Genomic DNA, 24,284 nt, shown 5'->3' with positions numbered 1-24,284 from the left:
GACTTGAGGATTTGTATATAACAAGATTTTGATACATTTTTTACAAGACATTTATTCTAGAATAAGTGTAGCATTCTTTACAATACCAATCCACATAACAAAAAAAGTCTAGCAAGATACATCTACATAAGTCTTCTATTTTTAAGGAAAAATCCATATTGCCTCAGACACAAAATGGCTTTCTAGTTAACAACCTATTTTCCATACTATAAATAAATATTTTACCTCCAATAATGGATTCTAAAGCAAAGCAAGAAGAGAAAATCTTTCTTCAAGAGTAATACTTTCCATTTCTTTAAATTTGATTTTACAGCCTTAAAAGAAAACCTTTAACCATTTTTTAAACTACATGGTTTTTATATATAAAACATTGTCTCAGTATGCCACTTATTTATCCAATATCCTGAGTAAAAAAACCTAACAAGTATCTATATTGTTTCACAGTTTCTACTGGCACTTTATGAGTACCATGCCCCACATATCCACACAAAAATATACATTTGTTCTTTACAAGCACCTATATGCAGTCATTGGTATGCATATGTGTGTGTGTATATATATTTGTTTCACACTAACATACATTCTCAGGAAGAGATGTTACTCACCTTTCAAAGTTACCACACATTACTGCTAATCAGGCCCTCAGGGGTCAGGAAATAGTAGAATAAAAATTGGCTGTGCAAACCAATTTCAAGTTATTGTGACAAACATGATTTTCTTCCCAACACTCAGTTGGTGTATTTTGGACTTAAGTAAGGTTGCACTGGCAGTTTCTTTTCTCCTTTTTAACTCCGAATGTTCAATATTTTTATAATTTTCTTAAACAACTGAATTATCTTTGATGCTGTAAGAATAACAGGTCAGAATTAATACTTTTCAGTTCCCCAAACAGTATGGGTGACATTGTATTTTGGGCATCATTCCCAGGGACACATCTCCTGCCAGCACACGCTGAAACTGTTTTACTAAAATGCTGTTTTGCTGAAAGTTGACATACTCCAGGATTCCACAGTCCCTCCTCTCTACCTTCCATGATAAGCAAAAAACAAATTGCAGCACAGAGCTTTTGAACTTTTTTTTTGAGCTTTTAGTGTCAGCAAGGGTATTAAGAATTCATTTGGTTGTGCTTTAGTTGTGCTTCATGAATACACCTCTTGTTGATTTATATAGGTCCCCTGCAAGTCTTTCAAAATCCTTCTGTTACCATTTCCAAATGAAGAAAATCCAAGCAGATGTTAAGTAGCAACATTTCTTATGAACATGTTCAGAGAGTGCCATGTTCAGAGTTATGAGTAGAATTTATTAATTCCTGATGTACCAAGCATGCAATCAAACTCCTTAATCATTACTTCTGAGAGGAATGAGGTTAAAATAAATCTGAGTAGGCAGAGAGGAGGACTAAGGGAAGACTGGGAAAACTGGTACCGATCAACTTTCCCTGTACAGCTGAGTTTATTTTGATCTTCGCAGTGATCAAGTACTGTACACTGAAATATACATATTGTAGAAACAATGACTGAATGAACAGATTCATGATAAGCTGTAAAAAAAGCTTGCTGAAGATTTGACATGAAAAACAGAATTGCAAATCACCTTCTTGGAGGAAAAGCACATATTTGAATAGAGAAGTTGTTTCATCAATTTTTTCCAGGTAATTTAATTTCTATTAAATTTCTATTAATTTCATTCAGGGCCAACCTGAATGTCCAACCTTTTCTGAACCACAAGAGACAGAATCAAAATGGAGACACATGAATTTACCCAATAAAAGGGATAAATCCCAATGGAAATTAACTCTGCTATTAGAGAATTATAATTTTCACATATTTCACTTCAGCAGACATATACATAGAAACAATAATCCCCATGTTATTTTCTACCATTCTTCAGTATCATTATAGCAACAAAAGTGATTGTAAAGATCAGATAACTGTATGAGGATATGAAAAATGTAACACTTTTATGAATACAGCCCTAGCCCTGGATCCAATCGATTCCTAATCATTGTTGTAAGCATAGAGGATGCTTGAGTTAAAGAGTTATCTTCTGGAGTCTCATTTGAAAAACTTCATGCCACTGCCTTGATGGGCTATGATTCTCTTCACTGGCAATGCAGTGAAAATTAATTCCAATTATTCACTGTACAGCTTTTATCTGTCACTGAAACATAATCATTTTATATAACCAAGTGCATTAGCCAGGCATGTCCAAATAGCTAATAATTATAAATGGGGATTATACTAGTTAGACTTAAAACATGTTCTGTGTTAATGCTTATATACTAATTCTTTCACCCAGCCTCTAAAATATTTGGTCCCTAATTCACACTTGATTTGGCCCAGCGCTGGCATTCTTTTGCCAGTAGCTTCTCAAGGAACATTTGAAATGATTCCCCATCATTTCCAGAAACTTGTGAACCTGTGACTGGCCACACGTAAAAAAGAAAAGAAAAAAAAAATAGAGTGGGGGCAAGTGGGCAAACATTCTGTTTATGAATATGGGCAGGTAGGAAAATGCTCAAGGCAAAGAATAGAAATTACAAACTAAATGTTTTACACAGCAAAACATGCTATTTATCATGAGGGATCCTGGCTACTAAAGTAATTTAGTGTACTTCCTTCATTTAATCTATTCTTTAAATAAAATCCTGAGTTATCTAGCAGAATATCAAAAGACAGAGTATGGATATTGTTCCAAAAGGTAAGTTCGATTCTTTGGCAATTCACTGATAGGATTCAATAAGACTGGTAGAATGAAAAAGAGAAAAAACAGAAATGGAAAAAGAAGAAAAGTTGTTTCATGTAGCAACTGAAAAGGGATTTTAAAAGAAAAAGGTTCATTAGTAGTGGTTAAAATTGTGACAGTTAAAATTATAAAACCATAATATCCTAACTGTAAAAAACATTACTTATGCATACTGTATGAACCAGAAGACAATATTCACTTACCCCTAGTCTCAAGAAATTTCAGATAAACAGCCCCCTGAGTACAGATAATCAGAAAAATTCCACAGATCTCGGAGCACTTGTTGAGAAGATCCTACCATGAAAATCTCCTACCACTTCTAGTGTCAAATAACTTGAGAATGTACTTAAAATTTTTCATACAGTTTCTTTGGGTAACATAGGACGTGATCAGCTCAGAAGATCATGTAATAAATAACATTTATGACTATTAAGAAAAAGTGTATGCATTATTATTCTCTGTCTTACTGTAATATTAGAAATATTGCTGGGCCTTGTTTTACTAAATGCAGTCTGTGTGGAAGTTCCTTGCTCTTTGAAAATAATTGCTCACTCTCAACTACTCTTTTGTTGAAAACTACATCTTCGGTCTGTCCTGTACTTGAAATCAATAACACACCCCTTGCCTGCAATTTAACAGGGAATTCATATATGCACTTCTGCTATGCTCCTCACTGAATTAATACATATATTTTGCACACTTGACCTAAGCTTCTGACTTAGGATTTATTTGACATTTTATATCACTGAGGTTTTTATTTCCTTGACATTTTTTCATGCCTTTCTGCAATACTTTCTGCTGCACTCTATCTGAAGTTTATTTTCTCCGTAACATTTACTCTGAGTTAGGATCTGTTTGTACATTTTTCCATGGGAGTATCATATACAGCCTTTATTAGAGAGTGACTAAGTAGACATGCAAATTAAGTGTCATTTTGTGAGTGAGTATAGAGACCAATATTTGCTGTTGATTTGAAGTAGTATTAAAGCTGTAGTTGCTAATAATTTTATGGTCATGTAGAAGACCATCTCTTTGATCTTTCACTTTAAAGCAAACCAAAAAAAGAAAAGGAACAGTAGATGCATAGTACAGCATATTTGAGTGAATTATATTGATAAATTCAGAAATGCAAGATAAGAATTTCAGAGAGGTTCTGTACATCTATGAATATATTCAGTTTGCTTGAAGTGAAAAACAAAAGCTCAAGCAACAAGAGAGACACGGTTAGTTGCTTGTCAGGGAGACACCTGCTGCTGCTTATTCAGCTTGGGACAAATGACATTGGAAATAAAAGGTCAGAGCACTTGAACTTGTGGATTAATGAAATAGCAATTAGATTGAAAGGCACAAAAAGCACAAGTGATATTTTCTGGCATATTACAAATTATCGTAATAAATTATCCTATAGACCCCAGGACAGATTTCACACAGAAATGAATTCCACTTCAATGAGGAAAAGAAAGCACGCAAACAATAATAACTGGAAGATAATATGAATATTTAAAACAGTAAACATATTGTTAAAAAAAAAAACAGTAAAACATGAAAAATACATCACAGGTACTTAACAGTTAAAGAATTATGGATATTTTATCATGACACAAAATAACTGAAGGAGTTGGAATATTATTTTTAAATATTAAATAATGTGAATTAGTAGCTTTGTTTAAAGAGAGGGTTGTGCTGGAAAACTGCCAAAATAACAAATGTAACTAATAATGATTACTGGAAATTCAGAGGAGAATGGTTCAGCACAGAACAGTAATGTTTAATCTGCAAGGTAAATAAATGTATACCAAGAAATAAAAATGCACTCAGAACAGATGGCCTTCAAATGGCTAAACAGATAAATCAGGAAAGAGAGAAATTATAAACAAAACATAAGACAGCTGAAAACACAAGCAGATAAGAAAACTGAAATACAAACGGTAGTATTTTAAGCATATACAGAGAGTACAGAAAAAAGAGAATTGTGTCTTTTTTTTTTTAAAGAGGGTACATAAAAATAAAATAAAATGTCAAGATACTAGGAAAAAAAAAACAGAAAAAAAACTTCAGCAGAAATCAGTAAGTCTTCAGCTTACCATCTATCTTACCATTCAACAGAGCTGCTGGTTCAAGCAACAACTATACCATAACTGCAGACTTGCCAAAACACTATGTCATTTATGGAATGTTACCCCTCAAAACATCATCTCCCCAAAGGATCAGAGATCAAATTTATGTTACGTATAGAAAAAGTTTAGCATGATTAAAAGTTTCATCATGTGACAACTTAGATTCAGTTGCAGATGTTAGCTTAGAGCTAAGGTTTGAAAAAAATGTAACCAATCTCACATAGTTTGTCAAAAATGTAGCCTGAATTTTGTACTTATAGTGGAGCTTAGACTCTGTAAGGACTATACATTATGTATTAAATGCCAAGTTCCACTTTTGTAATGCAAAACTGCTCAATGTCTCCCATGTAAACTCATACAAAGAAAGGAGTAATTATTATAAAAGGTGTGAAAGCTTTAGAGCTGAACAGGACATTTTGTAATGAAATCTATAATGAGCAAAGAAGACTTGGAAACTCCAAAATCAAGATAGATTTATGGACTTTGTGGGTGAAAACCATTCAAAGACAGGTAAAATGTTACAGCTTCTGCTGAGTTGAGTACCTTCCTCTCGATGATATTCATTCAAACTAAAACCCAATGAGTTGTTTGTGAATGCTCAGAATTTAATATATGTTATTATATCTTGTATACTGAGCTGAGATTTCCTCAGTGTATTAAGGACATAACGTTAAAATATTTCCCTGGAATATAATTTATTTAGATGATGTTTTACCTAAAATGTCACAGTTTTCAAAACAAGTATTCTTTAACCTTACTTCTAGACCTTGAAGCCCTTCCTCTAAAGGAGTCCTGAACACTTTCCACCTTCATTTCAAAAAAGTAGCTGCAAAGTGTTAAGAACCAACATCACTGGATTGCAAAGACAGACTCTCAGACAATGGAAAAGTATTGTGACCCAAGCCTAGCGATGAACTCAAGGTTCTCAGAACAGCAACTGACCAGAATCCAGTACAAAACCACTCCACCTGCACAGGTTTAGAACAATGAAGATTAACACACACCACTAACCACCTGCATGAGACAAGCACACACTGATCCTGCATGGGATAAGCAGACACTTATTACACAAAAAATGGTAACTAATTAGCCTACCCCTTAACACCAGTGATTTGATTAGCCTACACAACTGTATTGTAACGTATATAAACCCTGCCTTCCTCAATATTAGGGTCCCCAAGCATTAGACTGGGGCACAACATGCACATTGCTTAAGAAAAAATCCTTTGTAATTCTATACTTTGTCCGTCAGCGGTGAACTCCCGAGGCACAAGTGTGGGTTTGAGTCCTACCAGAAACAGAGGCACACTAGTGGGTTCGAGTCCCACTAGGAGGGAACTTAGTGGGTTCAAGTCCCACTGGCATTCCCTTGACATAAGCTTATAAGCCTGTTGCATTATCTACTACACTCACATGATCACTCGCTCGTTATTATTCATTAAAGATCTGTGTAACACTTACCTGTGCCACCTTGAACGGCAGTACTTACATTCTCTCTCCTCTTTCTTACATATTTCCCTTAGCCTGAATAGCCTGAATATTCCTTGTCATAAGACATGAAAAATAACTTTTTGTCTGTGAATATAATTTGTGTTGATGAGTAATATTATGCATCACGTAAATTGTCCCATCAACAGAAATCATGTATTTTTACAAAAAAAAGAAAAAAATTAGGCCTTATTAAGCCTATTTTTGAACGTGAAACTGAAGTACATGCAAGGTGTTTTTTTCATTTTATGATGGATAGATGTGATTACTCCTCAAGTAAAAATGGACAAAATCCATGATGTTTTATCTAAGAAACAAGATGATTAATTTAATCCAAGATTTGTAAAATAATCTATTTTACGTTATTAGCCTAATAAAAAAATATTTAATTTAACTATACAACCACATGAAAGACATGAATTCTATCCAGACAGCTTAAATGATCTATTTAAAGGGACAGAAGAATTAGGAACACAAAAAAAAACCCCTTCTTATGAAGGTACTGTTAGGAAAATTACTATTTTCTGTCTTAATGGATAAAGGTTCTCAGACAACTGTTTTTCACATAATAGTTTCTCATGGTAATCCTTATCTTTTCCAGCTCCTAATACAAACATGATAGGTGACAGGGATAATGAAAACAAATAATTGGAAAATAGCATCATTCTGTGAGAAAACAGCTATGTTTACTTGCATAAACAAGGATTGGCATTTGGAAAAGTCTTAGTATACTTTATTGAGAGAGGAATTTATCTACTCACATTTACTGACAGTAATTAAAAAAAAAAAGTTGGACACTCAATGAATACTGTAGCAAGTGCGGTACAAATATAATTTTGTACAGGCAGATTGTAACCTCACAATTGCTTCAAGCAAGACCTAAGTGTAAGCTAACACCAAAAGGCAGATGCATGGGCTCTTGTTCCAGACCCTTTTCTGAATTGGACTAGAGCTTGTGACATGCTCTATGGTATCCCCATGCCTCTAGTTGTTGTTCCGTCAATGAAAGGGTCTCCCATAGGTCTTAGATCTGCCAGCACTATGTGGGTGTCTTGGACAGGTTAAGGAAGCTCAAGTGGCACCAGACACTTATGTGTGGGTTACTGGCTTAATCCGTAGCAGTTTAAACTCCCATCACAGCCCAGTGAAGGTCTAATCAATACAAGAGCAATTCAGTTGACCAAGTTCTAGAAAAGTGTTTTGTGTTCCTGAATATGTCTGCTGCATAAGAGATACCTTGGATAGCCAACCTGTCCTCAAATGTGCTGCTCTAGAATAGGACGGATGTCCTCTGTCACATCTGCTGCCTAATGCAGATGTGCTTGAGATCATGGAGCATCTAACCTGAATTACTTCATTCGACACATCTTTAGAAGATAAGTCAAATTTATCTCTCGGCTCTGGTATGATTGTTTTCACTAGGTCTCTACTGGCTAAAACAGAAGCCTATGTAGCTGGTGCTCCAACAGGCACCTTTTACCAAAACATTCATTTAGGCATTTTAATCCTGAACTTAGTCTCTCGCAACCTGTCTTCCTCTCTGAGGTACAACATTCTAATCTGTGGAATTCTACTCAATATTAAATTGATGTTATGAGGCCTGATGTAAGAAATTAAGTAGGTTCTGATAATTTATCTGAAAAAAGGAGTTCATAGCAAAATCCTCCGCCCTCCTTGAGAATATCTGCAATTATTAATACCTTCTTTATGTAATAACATTGTGAGTAAAGGTAGGCATTGTCAAAAATTACCTTTCACATCTATTACATGAGCTGCCCTTGTTTCATAAAACTACCACATTGTTTACCCCCTCGAATTCCATGTTTTTCAAAGGTAAACTTCATTTTTTTAATGAAGATTGCCATAATGTTAATTATCTCAGCAAATTATTTGACATACACAGAAGACAGTCATCAAAATTTAATCTTTTTAAGATTTTAATGGACACAAGTCAAAGATACCACTTCTCTGAATAAAGAAAATCTGCCCAGGATTTCCAGGGCTTTAGAATAATATTATTTATAGGAAACAAAAAAATGTATATTTAATGCGCTCAACACAGCTTCATTTTAAAGGAAAATAGAATAGGATTTTTTTTCTTAATATTTATGATTAATTGCAAATTTCAATACACAATTCATTTGTAAAAAGAGTAAGATCTTTTTTAAACTGGTTCACATATTGTATCGTACTTAGGTTTTTTATAGCTAGCATATTTAAAGAAAGACAAGTCCTTCAAAAACAAGAAATATAAACAAACTCAACAACATATACATTTACAATAAAGAAAGCTTTACCACCTCAAGAATGCAGAAACACATTTTTTGTAAAGCCAAATTTTAAGAACTAAACTTTAAAGTGTTACCACATAAAATACTGCAATTACATGCACCTAGTTCCCCCTTCTAAGAATGTAAATAAGTATCTTTGTGAAAAACAGAAAACAAAGCAAATTAAGCAGTGCTCTGAGTTTCTGTGGATTTGGAGTTTTTTTGTTTTCTTTTGGGGTTTTTTGCACAAGTAAAATATATGTTGTACTTTCACAAAAGATGCACATCCATTTGCAGATGCTGGTGGAAAGATATCTTACTCTGAAGTTGATTCTTTTTCAGGCAAAAAAAGTGTTAACAATAGACTCGACAATTATTTTGCAGTGCTTGACATGTTATAATGTATTTTAATATACTGTGAGTAGTATCTGTTCTAAGGAGCTTAAAAATAATACTGCAACTGTTATGAACTAAGACAGAGAGAATAGCATTAAAATCAAATTAATATTTTTTTTCCTGTAACAAAAATCTTTTGCTTGTTTGCTCAAGTAGAGAAAAATGTAAAATATGCATATCATTGCCTGATATCTCACCATTGACGTGATACAGCAGCAGGGGAAGAATTATTCCTAAGATAGCTGATAAAAAACTTGTGTCCTAGAATTCTTTTATTTTATTGAAGTCAAAAAGTTCCATGACAACAAGAAGTCTTCAACCAAGTCTTCAAAAGGAAAATCACTAAGACCCTAAATTGACTGGGGGTCAACATATGATCCTAAACTCAACATCTGATCCTAAAGTTCTAATTTTGTCATCACTTCTTTTAATTAAAATGTTGAATAGATTTTGTTTCCCTTCCTCTATAGACTACAAAAACCAGAACAACAATTTTCAAAGAGAAATACACTTATCATTAATTCATTGAAAAATACCTGCCAAAAGAATTTCTAATGAGAAAATGTTTTTGACAACAACAGTTACAGTCAGTAAATTCTCTTATTGGAAAACAAAAAAAAATCTATTTTAGGATTCATTTCAGAGTCAAATTCTCTGTTGAAATGTGAACAATTGTTACTAACAGTTTCTGCAGAACATAAAAATAAAATATCAAGGACTTTTAATGATACTCTTATGATTCAAACAGGAATAGTGATATGGAAATAAAGCACTTACAACAGCACTGATGCAGCACAATAAGAGAAAAGCACGCATATAAAATGTTAGGTCAAACCAGTGAGGAACATAGAGCTCATGAACTTCATGAACTTCTTAGAAGACAGAAACAGGGTCGCTGCTGCAGGCAAATGTACAAAAGAAAGGTCTGGCCTGAGAGCTATTTTACTGTATGGGCAAGAAAAGAAAAAGAAAGGGTGATTTTTCAAGATTTATAGAAGACATGGCAAGATGTGAACACAGTCTCTATGGAAAGGGAAATAAAGAGGAAGACATCTAAAATTACTCCTTTATGGTCTTGAACTTTTATGAGAGTGTTGGTGTTAGGAACAGTGACAAGAATGAAGGAATAAAAGAGAGAAGTAAAAAATAATAAGTTTTGGCAATGTTCAACTGAATTTGACAGTAAGATAGCCAAGATGAACATTAAGAGAAGTCTGAGATGCAGGTTTAGGTGGAGGAAGTTAGGTCAGTGAAAAAAAAGGTAGATTTTTGCAGAAACGTGTTAGAATCACTTCTGCATTATGATATGTTCCTATCTATTTTTATTTTCTGATGTATCATTACGTGATCATGTGATTAATCTATACTATGAATTAATGGAAAATGTATTAAAGAAGGAGAAATGTGTTAAAGAAATGGAAAATGTGTTAAAGAAATGTGTTAAAGAAGGATTTAAATTGATAATTTTATAGATATTAATGTGATTGGAATAAATATTTTAAAAGGCCAATATAGGAGAACGTTCTAAACTTAAGGCCTAAATAGTTTGAAACTTTTCTTGCAAATCCTAAGTAAGATCTTACAATACTAGTTCATTATTTTTCTATCAGCACTAGTTTAATTTCTCATCAGCAGTGCACTCAAATATTGTCATATATAAAGGCATTCTCTGGAAAATCATCTTTTTTTTTGAATCTCCACTTGTCTGATATTTCAGGCCTTTTTTATTTTTCTTAATGTTTACTCAGTTGATATAGCTGTTTCAATTATCACATCTATAATATTTTTAAAGAAATACGAAATGAATGACAGTTCACAGTCAGAAATATTGGCCACAAAGGAAGAGAGATAAGCCACTGTGCCAAAGTCTTGAATTTTCCAAATTCAAACAAGTAAGGCAAAACACGTTTCTAAAGTCACTACTCATATTCTGCCCCTGGTTTACTAATTACGCTGTCCTGCGAAACATTCTTATTATTTGAACCTGGTGATGATGACTAGCACAGCAGCCCTTAGCAAAAATCTAGGGAGTCTTGTAAAAAACAACTAAGTCACTCTGAGAAATACAGAAAAGAGGAGGTGATACAGCATTCTATTTGATAAAAAAAAAATTACCATTAAATGAAGAAGTTACAATCCAGTGATCCTCTATGGAGAAATATTTTGAAAATGGACTAATAATAATGTTCAATAAGTAGTAGCATATGAGTAAGTGTCAGTACATTAATTTAAGAGCATCATTTGAAAAAAAAATCAGTAGGAGTTAAGTGCTACACATAACTTTGAAAATGTCGACATCAGACCAGCGTTTTCACTAATACAGTGAGGCAACCATCAAGCAGATATGGTGCTCTAAAGAGCACTACAGACCACAGGTTTTATTGTCCAGCACATATGAAGTTGATATAAAAAGACAGAATGCTTGATCTTTCTTTCTCCTAAAGAGTCTCTAACTCGCTCCTACTGTCAAATTTTCTGAGATTTTGATTAATGAAAGAGGCATGGCTAAACTGTCCTGCATTGTATCAAAAATCTCTACTGTCAGACCTTTTCCATGAAAGTTATAAGGAGGAAGACTGTATCTATCCATCAGGAGAAGAGGCAAGAGAAGCTCCTTAGCCTTTCCTTATGAGGCTCTATAGAGCAGGACTTCATGTAAGTGTGAGGAAACGAGAGAGTCCAATGTGATGAAACTGCATTTGAAAAGGGGAGGAAGAGAAAAGAAAAAGATGGAAAAAACTTAAATGCCTTTACTCATATAGATTTTTCTTTGTCTCAGAAAGGAAGCAACCAAAAGTCTATATAGTTCTTTACCGGAAGCTTTTTTTCACTTCTACACAGTAATACAAAGAGCTTGGCTCTAGTCCTTCAGGAATATAAGGCCTTAAATTGCGGGGGGGACGGGGGGAAGAAAGAAAAATAAGTTATTGGAGGAACGAATCTCCAGAAACATTTTAAACTGATTATATAACCATCTGAAACTATTCTGTTATTGAGAGAATAAAAGGCCACTACTATTTTTACAAATGCAAACATTTTGTATGTAAACATTTATTAGTAAGATATTGATTTTAAAAAATTCAAAAAATACTGAAGTAAAACACAAAGCTATGTCTCAAGATAATTCAAATTAGGTAGTGCTTTCTAATTGCCCAACTGCGGAAGTCTTAACTTCCTCTAAGCTGAAAATCCTACTATTCTCAGATACAAAGAAAAGTTCCCATTTAATCCTCACATATAATAAAAGAATAGTCATGATCTAAAAATTGGACCTTTTTAATAATTATTTATGAATCATAAAAGATCTGCAAGCCTTAAAGTCTATTTGTAATGCATAAGCTTTGTGCTGTAAAAGAATCATTCAAACAAAGAGCCAAGGAAAAAAGAGGTTATTTTTAATGGTTTATAATAATAATAAATCAGTTCCCAGTGGATTTTTCACTTTCATATATATCTCTGGGAAAGTATAAAATAGTAATTTTTGTCTGTTTTAGAATCCAAGGATAAGAATGTTTTGATGTAATTTTGGAGCTGTAAAGTAGAATGTCTTACAGAAAAAAAGCAAAATTATATATTTTTATTCTATCAGTAACTGCTAGCTATAGGGGAACATAATTTACACATTCATACTATATATCTCATACAATATATGAGTGCCATATAGTGCCATAACAACTTTTAGCACCACAGAACAACCTGAAATCTCCAAAAATTATAATTCAGTTTAAAACCAATTCAATAAATCTATCCTTGAATAAAGTTCTTGAACCAAAGGCAACAAGTCAGTATAAAGAATACTTCTTCATGAAGAATGCATCCATAAAGGATGGAGATACCTGGATTTTAGCTCCTCCTCCCCCAAATATCTAACACCCTTGTCTTGAATTAACCAGAGAGGAGGGTAAAATATTGAATGAAAAACTGTGGCAAAGAAATCAGACTGCTTAACCGGAGTAAATAAATTTAAAATATTTTCATAGGGAAATCTCATCTATATTTGCTGTCCTAGTGAATATTTCTCTTCCATTTGCAGCTATAGAGACCACTGTCTTTTCCAACAAGAATTCATTATCATTCACTTGTCAAAGGGAAGGAACCACTGAACTAATTTTTCACTTTCAGTATTTATCATTTATTCAAAAGGAAACTAGTCATTGTTTGGAGACCAATATCAGAATGATGGCATATGTGAACACTGAGTAAAACAGTCAAAGAAAGAAGAAATACAAGTAAACTATGGCAAAGGAGATTGAAAACACACAAAGCCTGATGTAAAGGCTGCAGTCTCTGTTCACACTAGAATTTCAAGCCTGAGACTGACATGATATGCTGAGCTCAGTTCAGGTAGCATTGTCCTCATTTCACTTACACCTTTGAGTCCAAGCAATTATGTAAAGTGACTAAGCACAGACTTAAACAGTTTCTTTAAAAATTTAAATTCTATTTGGTACTTTTTATCTTTATATAAATTGTGCATCTTCCTTTCTACACACATAATATACAGAAAATATCCATTTTATTTATGCTTGAATTACAAATGCTACAAACTTCCCTTGTAAAGATATTTACTATAGTATGCTTTCTTTCTGAACTTAAGTGACTGATGGTTAAAATATAACATGCAGATAAAAATAAAATAAATTCAAAAAATATTTTTCAAACAGATTTAAGTAATATGGCAACTTTCAGAACTGTGTCTTTATTCTGTAGTCTATTTATTTTAATTAAAAACTCAGGTTGAATAATGTAGACAGAATCATTTCACCTTTCCAAAAGAAATAGTAATTGAGTTTATTACATTGCTTTATACAAAACAAAACCTTTTTGACACTTTAAAAAATATTCTCTAAGGGAAAAGAAAAACTGAAAAGCTAAACTAATGGGCCAAGAGAAGTACTAACCATACAGAAACATCAAATGTGGTAACTGTCTATCTGGAATTCTTCTCTAAATTCTTGTGCATCAGTTCTGAGGTCTAAAGTGTTGCTTGCTAATAAAACATACCAATAAGATGCATGCAAATAAAGGGCACAGGTGCATAAATAAATTGCATGTATTCAAATAGATTACAAAATAAGAATAAGTAAAAACAGAGAAAATTTTAAAGGAAAATTTTAACAATTGAGAAAATGAGAGAGACTAGTAAAAGTTATGATTCATGTTAAGAAGTTAGACTACATCTTCCATGATGCACTAAGCATAGTATCTAAACTTTTTTGACTCCTAAGTAAACACCATTTCAAAAGCCAAAATAAATTTTAATCTAAGTTTAGTTATATGTTACCTACGGGAAATAGGAACACATGTTCCATTCTGTGTTATCAAGAGAAAAGGATTGGAAAAGCTCCTGTTCCATATACTTTACTGCTGCAACTTCTTCAAATGCATTTTTTTCAAGATTATCTTAGTGAAAAACTTAAGATGCCATACTAGTGCTTATTCAAGAAAGCTTTAGGGCTGAATAATAAAAGCATACCAAAATGTGATTTTTCTTTGCTTCTGAAAAATTATATAAGAAATACTTCCACAATATCCACCCCAATCATGGAAAATTAGTTCCAGATTATGATACTACCTAACAAACATCAAAACTAATAGCTATGCATGTCTATGCATTTATACATGTGAAAATATGCATTTATAGAGATGGACAGAGAGTCTAGTTAAATATCTGTTTGCTTTCTATATATGTGTACTTGGTGTAATATATACACACATTTAAAGATAATATAAATATAATACTCCCATGCATTCTTCTTAAATGTGTGAAGTTAGGCATAATCAACATCTGTTGCAACAGCAATACCAGATTATTATTTACTAGAAAAGCACAAAGATAACAACCCTTCTGGTAAATATGAATATTTTGATTAGCACATGTTCTGCCCATCTGCTGAAATCTTAAAGCAAATTGAAACAAGATTAGTGAATATTTTTCTTCAAGTTATTCATGCAGTTTCTGCCATCATTAGAAGGTTTCACTTGAATTAGCTATAAAATAGTCTCCCCTTCTTCTTATTTTAAGTGACAGTGATGTGCAGAATATGTTTTATCTCATTCTTTGATCAAATGTCTCTACATGGAGCAATTCGTCCAAATAAATGCAGAAAGGGAGAATGACATAATTTTCAAATTGACTAAAATGTTTCTGAGAGACCGAATTCAACTGGCATGACCAACTGGGAAAGCATGCTTTGAAGGACATGAAGTAATGTCTGCCTTACTCATTTACAAGTAACTGTAATGGTATCTGTTTTGACACACATTGCATTACCTTGTTGCTTCAGTATATGTTGATACTTTTGTCTTACTGCTTGCACTTTATCATTAATGTTTCAGGACAGATATTCCTCCTCTTTGTGTATATCAAATAACTTATGTGTTTACACTACATGCACAGAAATTTCTCTAAGACAAATTTCTCAGATCCACCATCAGAAGAAGCCTGACTTCTATTGATTAATAAAGACATATGTTTTGTCACAAAAAAACATGTATTTGTTCTCAGAAATAAATTCTGAACACTATCTATTCCATATTTTGACTTAGGGATATGCCACAGAAGAGCTAAACCAGTTTGGCTGAAACAAACACTGCCTATAGGTAAAACAGACATGCAGAATACTCTTCATTTAACAAACAAATTCTACATTATAGAAAACATTGATGTGAATCTACTTGCATTACTTCTTTAAATATCTGCATTTTCTAAAATAGTACTATTCAAATGGCATTATCATAAAAGTTTTACAATTTGTATAGATAGAATTGAAATCTAAATGGATAGTAGAAAGCTTCCAAAAGTTAACTTACATGATCAATTAGTTCACGAACCATTCCATTCCACTGTCCGCTGGCATCTTCCTGGGCTCCATATTTTCCATCCTCTACCAGTCTAATCTCATAGGAAAATCCAAGGATAGTAGACAGCTCCCTGAGGAGGTCAATGCAATAACCTTCAAATCGATCATTTCCGTACAAGGGTTTGTCAGACTTCTTGAACATAACATATGGCTCTTCCTGTAAAAATTAAAAAGACAGAATGGATAATGAGCGCCTCCACACCTTTCTTTTCTTTTTAACCTAAAGTAGTACACTGTCATGATACCACTCGCTGTACAAAGAAGTAAAATGAAAAGTAGAATTGTTTTAGCTTTTGGTTACATCTATCTAAAGTCTTTATTTATCTTCAAACTGAAGCTAGTCAGAAGACCCTCTTTCTCTTTTTTATTTGAAAAAATGACACTGTAAACACCATAGACATATCTTCAGGAATTCATATAAACACTAACTTTAAATGTGCTCCTTAACAAGTTACATTATACATTAACAACAAATATATTGTTTGTGTGGTGTTGTAAGCCTCTTAAAATGCAGAAACAATGTGCTTTGGCAACAGAAAAAAAAAAAATTCAAACCCCAAACATCAATCAAATGCTTTAAGTATTAGGTTTTACACTTTACGCAAGTATTTTAGCTGTTTTCTCAATGCTTTGCTAGGTAAAGTATAGAAAATCCACAGCGGGAGGAAAAAGTCACCAAAATCACCTACTGTTCTGTTGCCTCAAGTTATAGGCTGTCATTTACAACACTGCAGCAAAACCAGAAAAAAGTTAACTCAAAAAACAAATTCTATGATACACATTCCATGAAAACTGAATTTATTTTCTTTAAACATTTATCTTCTTATATTTAATTTAAAATACACCTTTTTTGCATAAAATGATGTGCAAACAGAACAACAAACAAATTAAAATGATTGGCAGAATATTCATAATTATGGGAAGAAACAACATTTAGCAAAATATAGGATTTTTACATCTGTTTCTGAATATAGGGTAACCTTCCTCAAATACAAAGCTGAAGGGAAAAAGAAAAACACAAAAGGTAAAGTTTTCCACTACAATATGACACCAATATTCAAGTTGTATTTGATAGGTTAAATATACAACTCAGTCTTTGCTCATGTTTTAGACAGGCTTTTTTCATTTTTTATAATAATAAAAAAATAAGCACCAAGTAAGGTAAAACAATTGGTAGTAGATGCAATTGCTGCACCAAATACAAGTCTCAATGAATAATCAGATAAACTCTCCAGGGTAACTTATCAAATTCATACAGCCCTAAATCTCCACATCAGCACTCAGCGGGTTTAAAGGCACTTCATTCTAAAGGCAACTGACAGCTTTAATAAGGATTTGTCAGCATTCCTGATGTAAGCATCTACCTTGAGGTGTCCCATGATTTAAGCATTATATCTGCATAAAACTGGAACTTTAACATATAAGATTTTACCCAAAATGAAAAGGAGAAAACGGGGAGATCTCTTGCTCTTAAAAGAAGTGTGTTCAGAATATATCTGTTCCCGTGTTGCCTCTTACACTTTTTTTCCTAAATAAAACAAACTACTGAATCAAGACTCTGTTGAGATTCTATTTTTATATACTTCTATTGAAATTAATAAGGTTATGGCCATATTTTTAGAGAGTACACCACTGATCTTCATACAATTAACAAGGAATGTAACATGAAATGAATTGTCCAGAGAAACTACTAGGATGTTTTGACAGAAACTTTTCAAATAAATAGGCAAATGACTCAAGAAGAGCTATTCTAGATGTAGTACTGACAAGAACAGAGACCTGACTGAACACAAGAAAGTTGAAAGCAATTTAAATGATAAGGATCATTGAATAATTCTTGAGAAGCAGAGACAGTGACAGAACAAAAACTATGTATGAAAACAGTTGTTAATAAACTCAGACAATTGATATGAAATATCTCATAGAGAACAACTGTAAGGAAAACAGATTTTCAGGTCAAATGAGAATTCCTTAAAGAAAGCACACTACTGGCCAAGCAGAAGATATGCTAAGACAAAACACAGAAAGTGTAGAAAAAGAAACAACGTGAATTCTTCAATGAACTGAAACTCAGAAAAAGAAGTATGGAGGAAGTGAAATTTAACTCAGAATGTGAAGAACAAACAGAAAAGCAAACAAACAAACATAAAACTTATGCAGGGACAAATGCATAAATGCCAAAGCAAAAAATACAGTACAATTAGCAATCAATATTAAGGATAAAAAGCAACATTCTAGAAGCAAGAATAAAAGGAAATTCTAGGAACTAGTTCATCTGTTCCCCAGCAGGAAGAGAAAACCATGAAATGACATTACAAAGACAATCAAAGAGTTTGATGATTTTCCTGTGCCTGTCTTCTCTGAAAAGGTTAATGCTGATCAGATAAGGTACCAAATTAACAAAAGAAACACATGTAAAAGTGTTTAGACTAAAGTAGGGAAAAATAACTTCAGTGAGTCCTTGAACTTTAAATATTTGCAGGAAGTTTGGACCTGGTCAATTCACAGAAGAACTGGTTTCAGCAATTTCAGATCCATTAGCAATTACCTTTAAGAATTCATGGAGACTTCAAGGAGACTGTAAAAAGCTTATCTTTAAACTCTTCCCAATCCAAAAAACTTCACAAATTGGAGAAAAAAAGGACTATGAAATTGTAGGCTGATAAATGCAATTTTTAGAAAAACAGTATTTTTATCCTAAGCAACTTATAAAACTATTTCATTTGTGCAAACCCAAAGCTAAGAGAATATGGAGAAAGGAAGAAGTTGAGGAAAGTCATCACATCACGTTATATGCAAAATCATCCTGTTCTTCCTAAAAATATGAAGAAAATTTAACTGTCCAGAAATGTGCACTTCATTAAAAGAGATTCATTATCAATCTGGAAAGTTATAATAAGTGATATTCCTTTATAAGGTACAGCTAAATATTTCCACTTATTCTTGAACAGAAAAGTTGCTAATTGGATGTGTATTCACCCTACAATGGGGCAGGATCAGAATTCAAAGTGGCAAGTTTCAAAAAATTAAAGTTTCAGAGTAATTAAAAAAAATGGCATTCAAAAGGAATTAATATTTCCACACTTCAGATGAATAATAAATTGCAGAAATCCAGGAGGAAAAGAGCTGAGTAGGTAGCAAATCTATAAAATTAATTTCTAGATATTACAGGGGAACATGTACTAGACTCAACAATATCACATCATTAACTGAGAAAAAAAAACAACTGACCTACTTGGATCTGCTTTGAGCAGGAGTTGGAACTGGAGGGCCTACAGTGGTCCCTTCCCATAAAAATTACTCTATCATTTTATATTTTTAACACTATTAATGTTTCAGTTGCTGTATTCCGTTTGGTTTTGAATACTGCAATTCAGGAGAAAAATGAATCAAGGTCTACAAAATAGGATGAGGAAAGACCGAGATAATATAGGTTGTTTCACTTAAGGAAGAACAGACTGAAAAGGAAGTGATAAAAGTCTTCAACACATACAAAGTTGTTGCAAAAAGGAACCAGAAAAAGTTCTTTCTACAGAGTGGACAGGAATTAATGGCCTTTGACAAAAGAAATAAAGGTTAGAAATTAGGAGACACTTTATAACGATAACTATACTTAAGTGCCACAATAGGTTATCTAAGAATTTGGACTGTTTTGCTAAAAGAAAAAGCTAAGCTCAATCACCTCTTGTTAAAAAAAAAAAGGCCAAGAAAACACCTATCTGTGGCAACTGATGTGAAAAGAACATTCACCATCCAGGAAGTGAAATCATGAATGGACAATTGAAAAATTGTCCATTTCAGCTGTGAGGTTCTGTATTTTTGGAATTTTCAAAAATGTCTGGAACTTCTTTATCAACAGTAGTTAATTCAAATATATTATCCCATATTAAATTTGGATTAAAGACTCAATAAAATTGTTTAGCTACAGTTTAAATCCTAAAATTTATTTCTGAAGGTGTAAAAAACCCTGTTTCAGATGTAAAAAACTCAGACTTGTGCTTCCCAAATTTAACATTCTATATATGTCTCTGTAGGCATTATGAAATTCCTATGTAGCTTGGAATGCTCATGTACACAGATCCTAGGCATTTGTTCTCTGAGTTGTTTAGATATTTACAAAGTCACACATCCCCCAGTCTCTCTGGAATCTTGACAAGGTTCTTGACAACAGTTTTGTTTCTATCTTCCATTCCATGTAATCTTGAATTATATGGGCAAAATTTAAATATGTGCAATATCAGAGAGGCAGTATAATTGCCAAGTCATGTTTTTACGTCTCCTTTACTTAATAAAGACAGCAGAATTTTCATCACTGAGCCATCCAGCTCATCCATACATTCTTGCATATTTTCCTGTAAGATCATTACAGTAATACTTAATTGCTTTATCTGTTCTGCTAATGCTTTTTTACACTTTGTTAAAAAAAAATCTTGCAACACTTTCTGGAACTCATAGCTCCAACTCCATATTCTTTTATTATTCTTTACTCTGACCAGCTTGGATAAAGGCTACAATAGTCTCTTTGCTACTATTTAATAATTATTATATTTTGTTATGGAAAAAAAGCTTTTGCTGAGAAGACTGATCAATGAGTTATTAATACTCTCTTAATACTTTCACAGTCCTTACATTAAACTTTGTAGCGAACCTTTGACCAGCTCCACAGTAAGGAATTACCCAAATTAAGTTTATACATATAGAAATATTTAGAATATGGAAATAAATAAAAAAATAAAGGGCATTGGGAATAATGAGAGAGATGAAAGGCATGTGGGTAAATAAAGTTTTTATATCATTAGCTTACATTTTAACTTGGAAGTCTAGATAAATTGATGTTTTCTCACAAGATTTAAATCATAGAGGTTTATAAACCTCATGCAAGAAAGTGAATTTAAATTACATATACTCAAAAGGTTCACATATATCATCATACATCTAATTCTACAGTTAGATAACTCGTAGTATTTAATGTAAATATTTTTAGAAAATGCAAGAAATGGAAAGGGTATCATTTCAATGCCAACAGAGAGAGACATATACTGAGCAACAGTATCCTTACGTATCTGTGCTTAGAAAAATGCAGTACATTCCTCCAACTTTCATTGTATACCTCTATCACCAAACTATCAAATTTAATCTGAAATCAAACACTGGTTTTGTTTCAACTGGTTATATTTCATATGGATAGCTTTTTCTCTGAAGAGAAAGTCTTCACACTATTAGTTCCGTTTAAAATAGGATGGTTTAAAAGAAGAACAAAAGCAAACAGCTAGAAACTTTGATTTTTCACTGGAGATAAACTACCAATATCTCTAGCACTCAGGACAACAGTATAACAAGATAACCCTCTCTGGGTTTCTTTAGAAATTTGAGATATACTGTAAATAAATTCTCTTCAGTGCTAAGCACCCACATTGCACCTGAAGGAGATAGTCACATGAACAATTAGTAGTCTGAAATGTTCAGTTTGGCTAATTAACTCTATGAACATAAGCTTGGGATATCTGGAGAGCTCAACCACCCTTTTACGCATGGATGGCTGTAAATATTCTGTCAATGTAATACAGGTGAGCAATTTGGAAAAAATTAGCACTACAGAGTTGAAAATAATTTTCTTGCATATAAGACTATTTTCACTTGTTCTCTCAATAACATTAGAGCACCATTATTGTTATGTCAATTAGATTTCAACATTTGCATGCTAAAAACAGGTCTTCCAAGTATGAGCTGTCTTTATGATTTTCAGCAAATTTCTGCCAAGTCAGTTGGCTTCTTCAAGCTCATCACATGCATATGTGATTTATTCAATGACCATGGAATGAGAATGCATACCATGTGTGAATAGAATACTTCAAGTTTGTTTGGAAAACAACAACGTATGTTATCATAACCATATTTTTAAAGGCTGTTGAAGAAAAAGACGTGTATTAAACTGTGTATAAGACTGCCACAAAAATTAGTGTTTGAGTGCCAGAGCAGAATTTATAGGGTATGCAGAATTCATATTCTGTAGTTCTCATGTAAATATCATCTTAATAACAGTAAAGGGAAATATATCTTTAAAGCTGTGTATGGTCTTGTATCCTGTTCTTGAAGCTTGACTGTAGTTTGGATGCAATAAGTTGCAATAAGATGTTTGTGTTACAAGTGCAAAAAGTATCACAAATAGTTATGAAATGGTGGTCATGATTGTCAATGATTGTGTGACTATAGTTTTTTCCCTGCCCATGGGGACTTTATGTGGAGTGCAAGCTGGATCTTGCAGAGGAAAGCTACCTTTTAAAAACCACCAAGTCAAAGGAAATAAAAAATGGTATCAACACATTCGTCAACAACTGTTCAGCCTAAAAAAACAAGAAAATCTAACAGACTTGCAAAGAGATTTCTGAAGAATAAAGAAAATTTTAAAATATTTTTTGAGCAATTTTTGTCTAAAAATAATTCTATATGAAGCAAGTATATAGCAGGATGGAATCTTTCCTTTCCAGAAATGTTATTCTATATCTTAGTAGTCTTTAAATTCAGATGAATGTAACTCTGCAATACTCTGCAGAACTCTCAAAGATTTAAGAGGATCACAAGAAGATAGGGTTTTATTCTTGGAGATTATTCTAGTCCAGTGAAAGAAGGTAAATGAAATACAGTCAATTTTAATGACTCAAAAGTTAATATAATACAAAATGCTCGTTTCATGAAATGCAGGTTTATGCCTAGTTAAAAAAAATTAAGTGGCCTTTATCTCAGCACAAGGAAAATCAGTTACCTGCAAAAGCGGCTAACTACTACCTAGTTGATTAGAAAGAAATAAGTACTTGTTCAGTACAAAACATTATGAGAAGAAAATTAATCAGGACTAGAGAGGATGCAAGGTAGAAAAAATTTTTTATTAAAAACTTACTAATGATAATTGTCAGGATAAAAAAATGAGAAGAATTAAAATCATGATGATAAACTTAGCAAGAAAATATGCATTCTCAGAATAGTTAAATTTCCTGTTTCAACCGTTAAGAAAAGACCAAGTTAGCTAAAATACTTGTATTTCTTGTCCATATATCATATATTAATTGAATGATTCTTGGTCAATGTTGTAAAGGATAAATTAGAGGATAAGACATCATTTATAAATATATGTCACTAAGTGGTACTACACTTCTATATAAAAGAAAGCAAAATCAGACTTTTATAATCATAACAGACACCAATCTGATTGAAATACATAGCAGACCAACACAGTCAATACGAAAATTACATAAAATAAATTAAAAAAAAAAAAGATTGAAATATAAATACCTAATTCAAAGGTACTGAAAGCACTTTTCATATCAGATTCAACTGACGACTAAATAATTGCAGAATTAAAAGTTAATGCTAATTTAAATAAACTTGTCTTAACTTCATTACTTATTTCACATATAAACTCATAGAAAGCCAAACCTGCCTTGAAGTGAACATTTGCAAAAAAACCAGAACATTTGATAACAAAAATAGAAAGGGATCAAAAAAAGTTCTCATGATATATAGAAATTAATCCTATACCTTTCTTACCTATTTAATGTTTGACTGCAAAACCTAAGCTTCTTGAATTGGTGCTACACAAAATTTAGCAGTGAAATTTACACACAAATTCATTAAAACCTGGCTGGCCAAAATTTATTCCTAATCAAGTAATCCCTTCTGAAAGTGTTAAAACCTTTCTAGGTATCAACTCAGTACATATTTGTGATTCTTTTCAGTGCATCTTTTTTTTTTTTTTTTAAACACTGACCCATTTTCTTACATTGACCTCTAAGAAAAAAAAATCAGTTTTTTTCTGATAACAAAATATTGAGTGAACAGTAAGTAACAAGGAGGAGATATTGCACAAACAAAGATTTTGGTAAGAAAAAAGTGTATATTTTAAAGGAAAGCTTTGAGAAACAATAATGAAAATCATAGCTTTAAGAAAGAAATTTACCCTGAGAATCCTTGTTGGGAGCAATTATTTACTTAATTTCATCAACAGGCCAGCTTGCTACAAAACTTTAAGATCCAAGTAGTCATTTAATGTCTCATAAAACTAAAATATCTTCAATGAAGAGTGACACAGAAGAACCCCTCCACGCCCAGCCACGTAAGTACTAAAAGTGAAAATGCAGATAAACTAGTAAATGCAAGTAAATATTTTTCTGAGAAAATTTACTGCAAAGTACACTAACTAAAACTACTGCAAATAAAGATGTGATCACAAGGAAAAGTAAAGTAGCAGGTAGATTAAAATTTATATCTGTAACTAGAAGATAAATCCTTGAAAAGTATTTATTGAGTAGTATAAAAAAAATTACAAAAGTTCGTTCAAGAATGATATGACTCCCAGGTAACAGATGACTGCTGTTTTCATACAAACTTTCTGTTTACATGTATTGTTG

The 24,284-nt window shown here is 32.6% G+C and overlaps 1 protein-coding gene across 1 annotated transcript in view; it reads right to left on the bottom strand.

Annotated features, from left to right (window-relative positions):
* GRIK2 (glutamate ionotropic receptor kainate type subunit 2) overlaps nt 1–24,284 on the bottom strand; it is a 452,815-nt gene that overhangs the window by 165,112 nt on the left and 263,419 nt on the right. Inside the window, exon 10 of the mRNA XM_075145571.1 lies at nt 15,830–16,036. Within this exon, the coding sequence (XP_075001672.1) occupies nt 15,830–16,036 (207 nt within the window). The remainder of the gene's footprint in view (nt 1–15,829; nt 16,037–24,284) is intronic.

This window comes from Calonectris borealis, chromosome 3 (assembly GCF_964195595.1).
Source record: "Calonectris borealis chromosome 3, bCalBor7.hap1.2, whole genome shotgun sequence".
Classification (NCBI taxonomy): domain Eukaryota; kingdom Metazoa; phylum Chordata; class Aves; order Procellariiformes; family Procellariidae; genus Calonectris; species Calonectris borealis.
The sequence above is the reverse complement of the archived record's forward strand: the minus strand, read 5'-3'. Positions and strand labels throughout refer to the sequence as shown.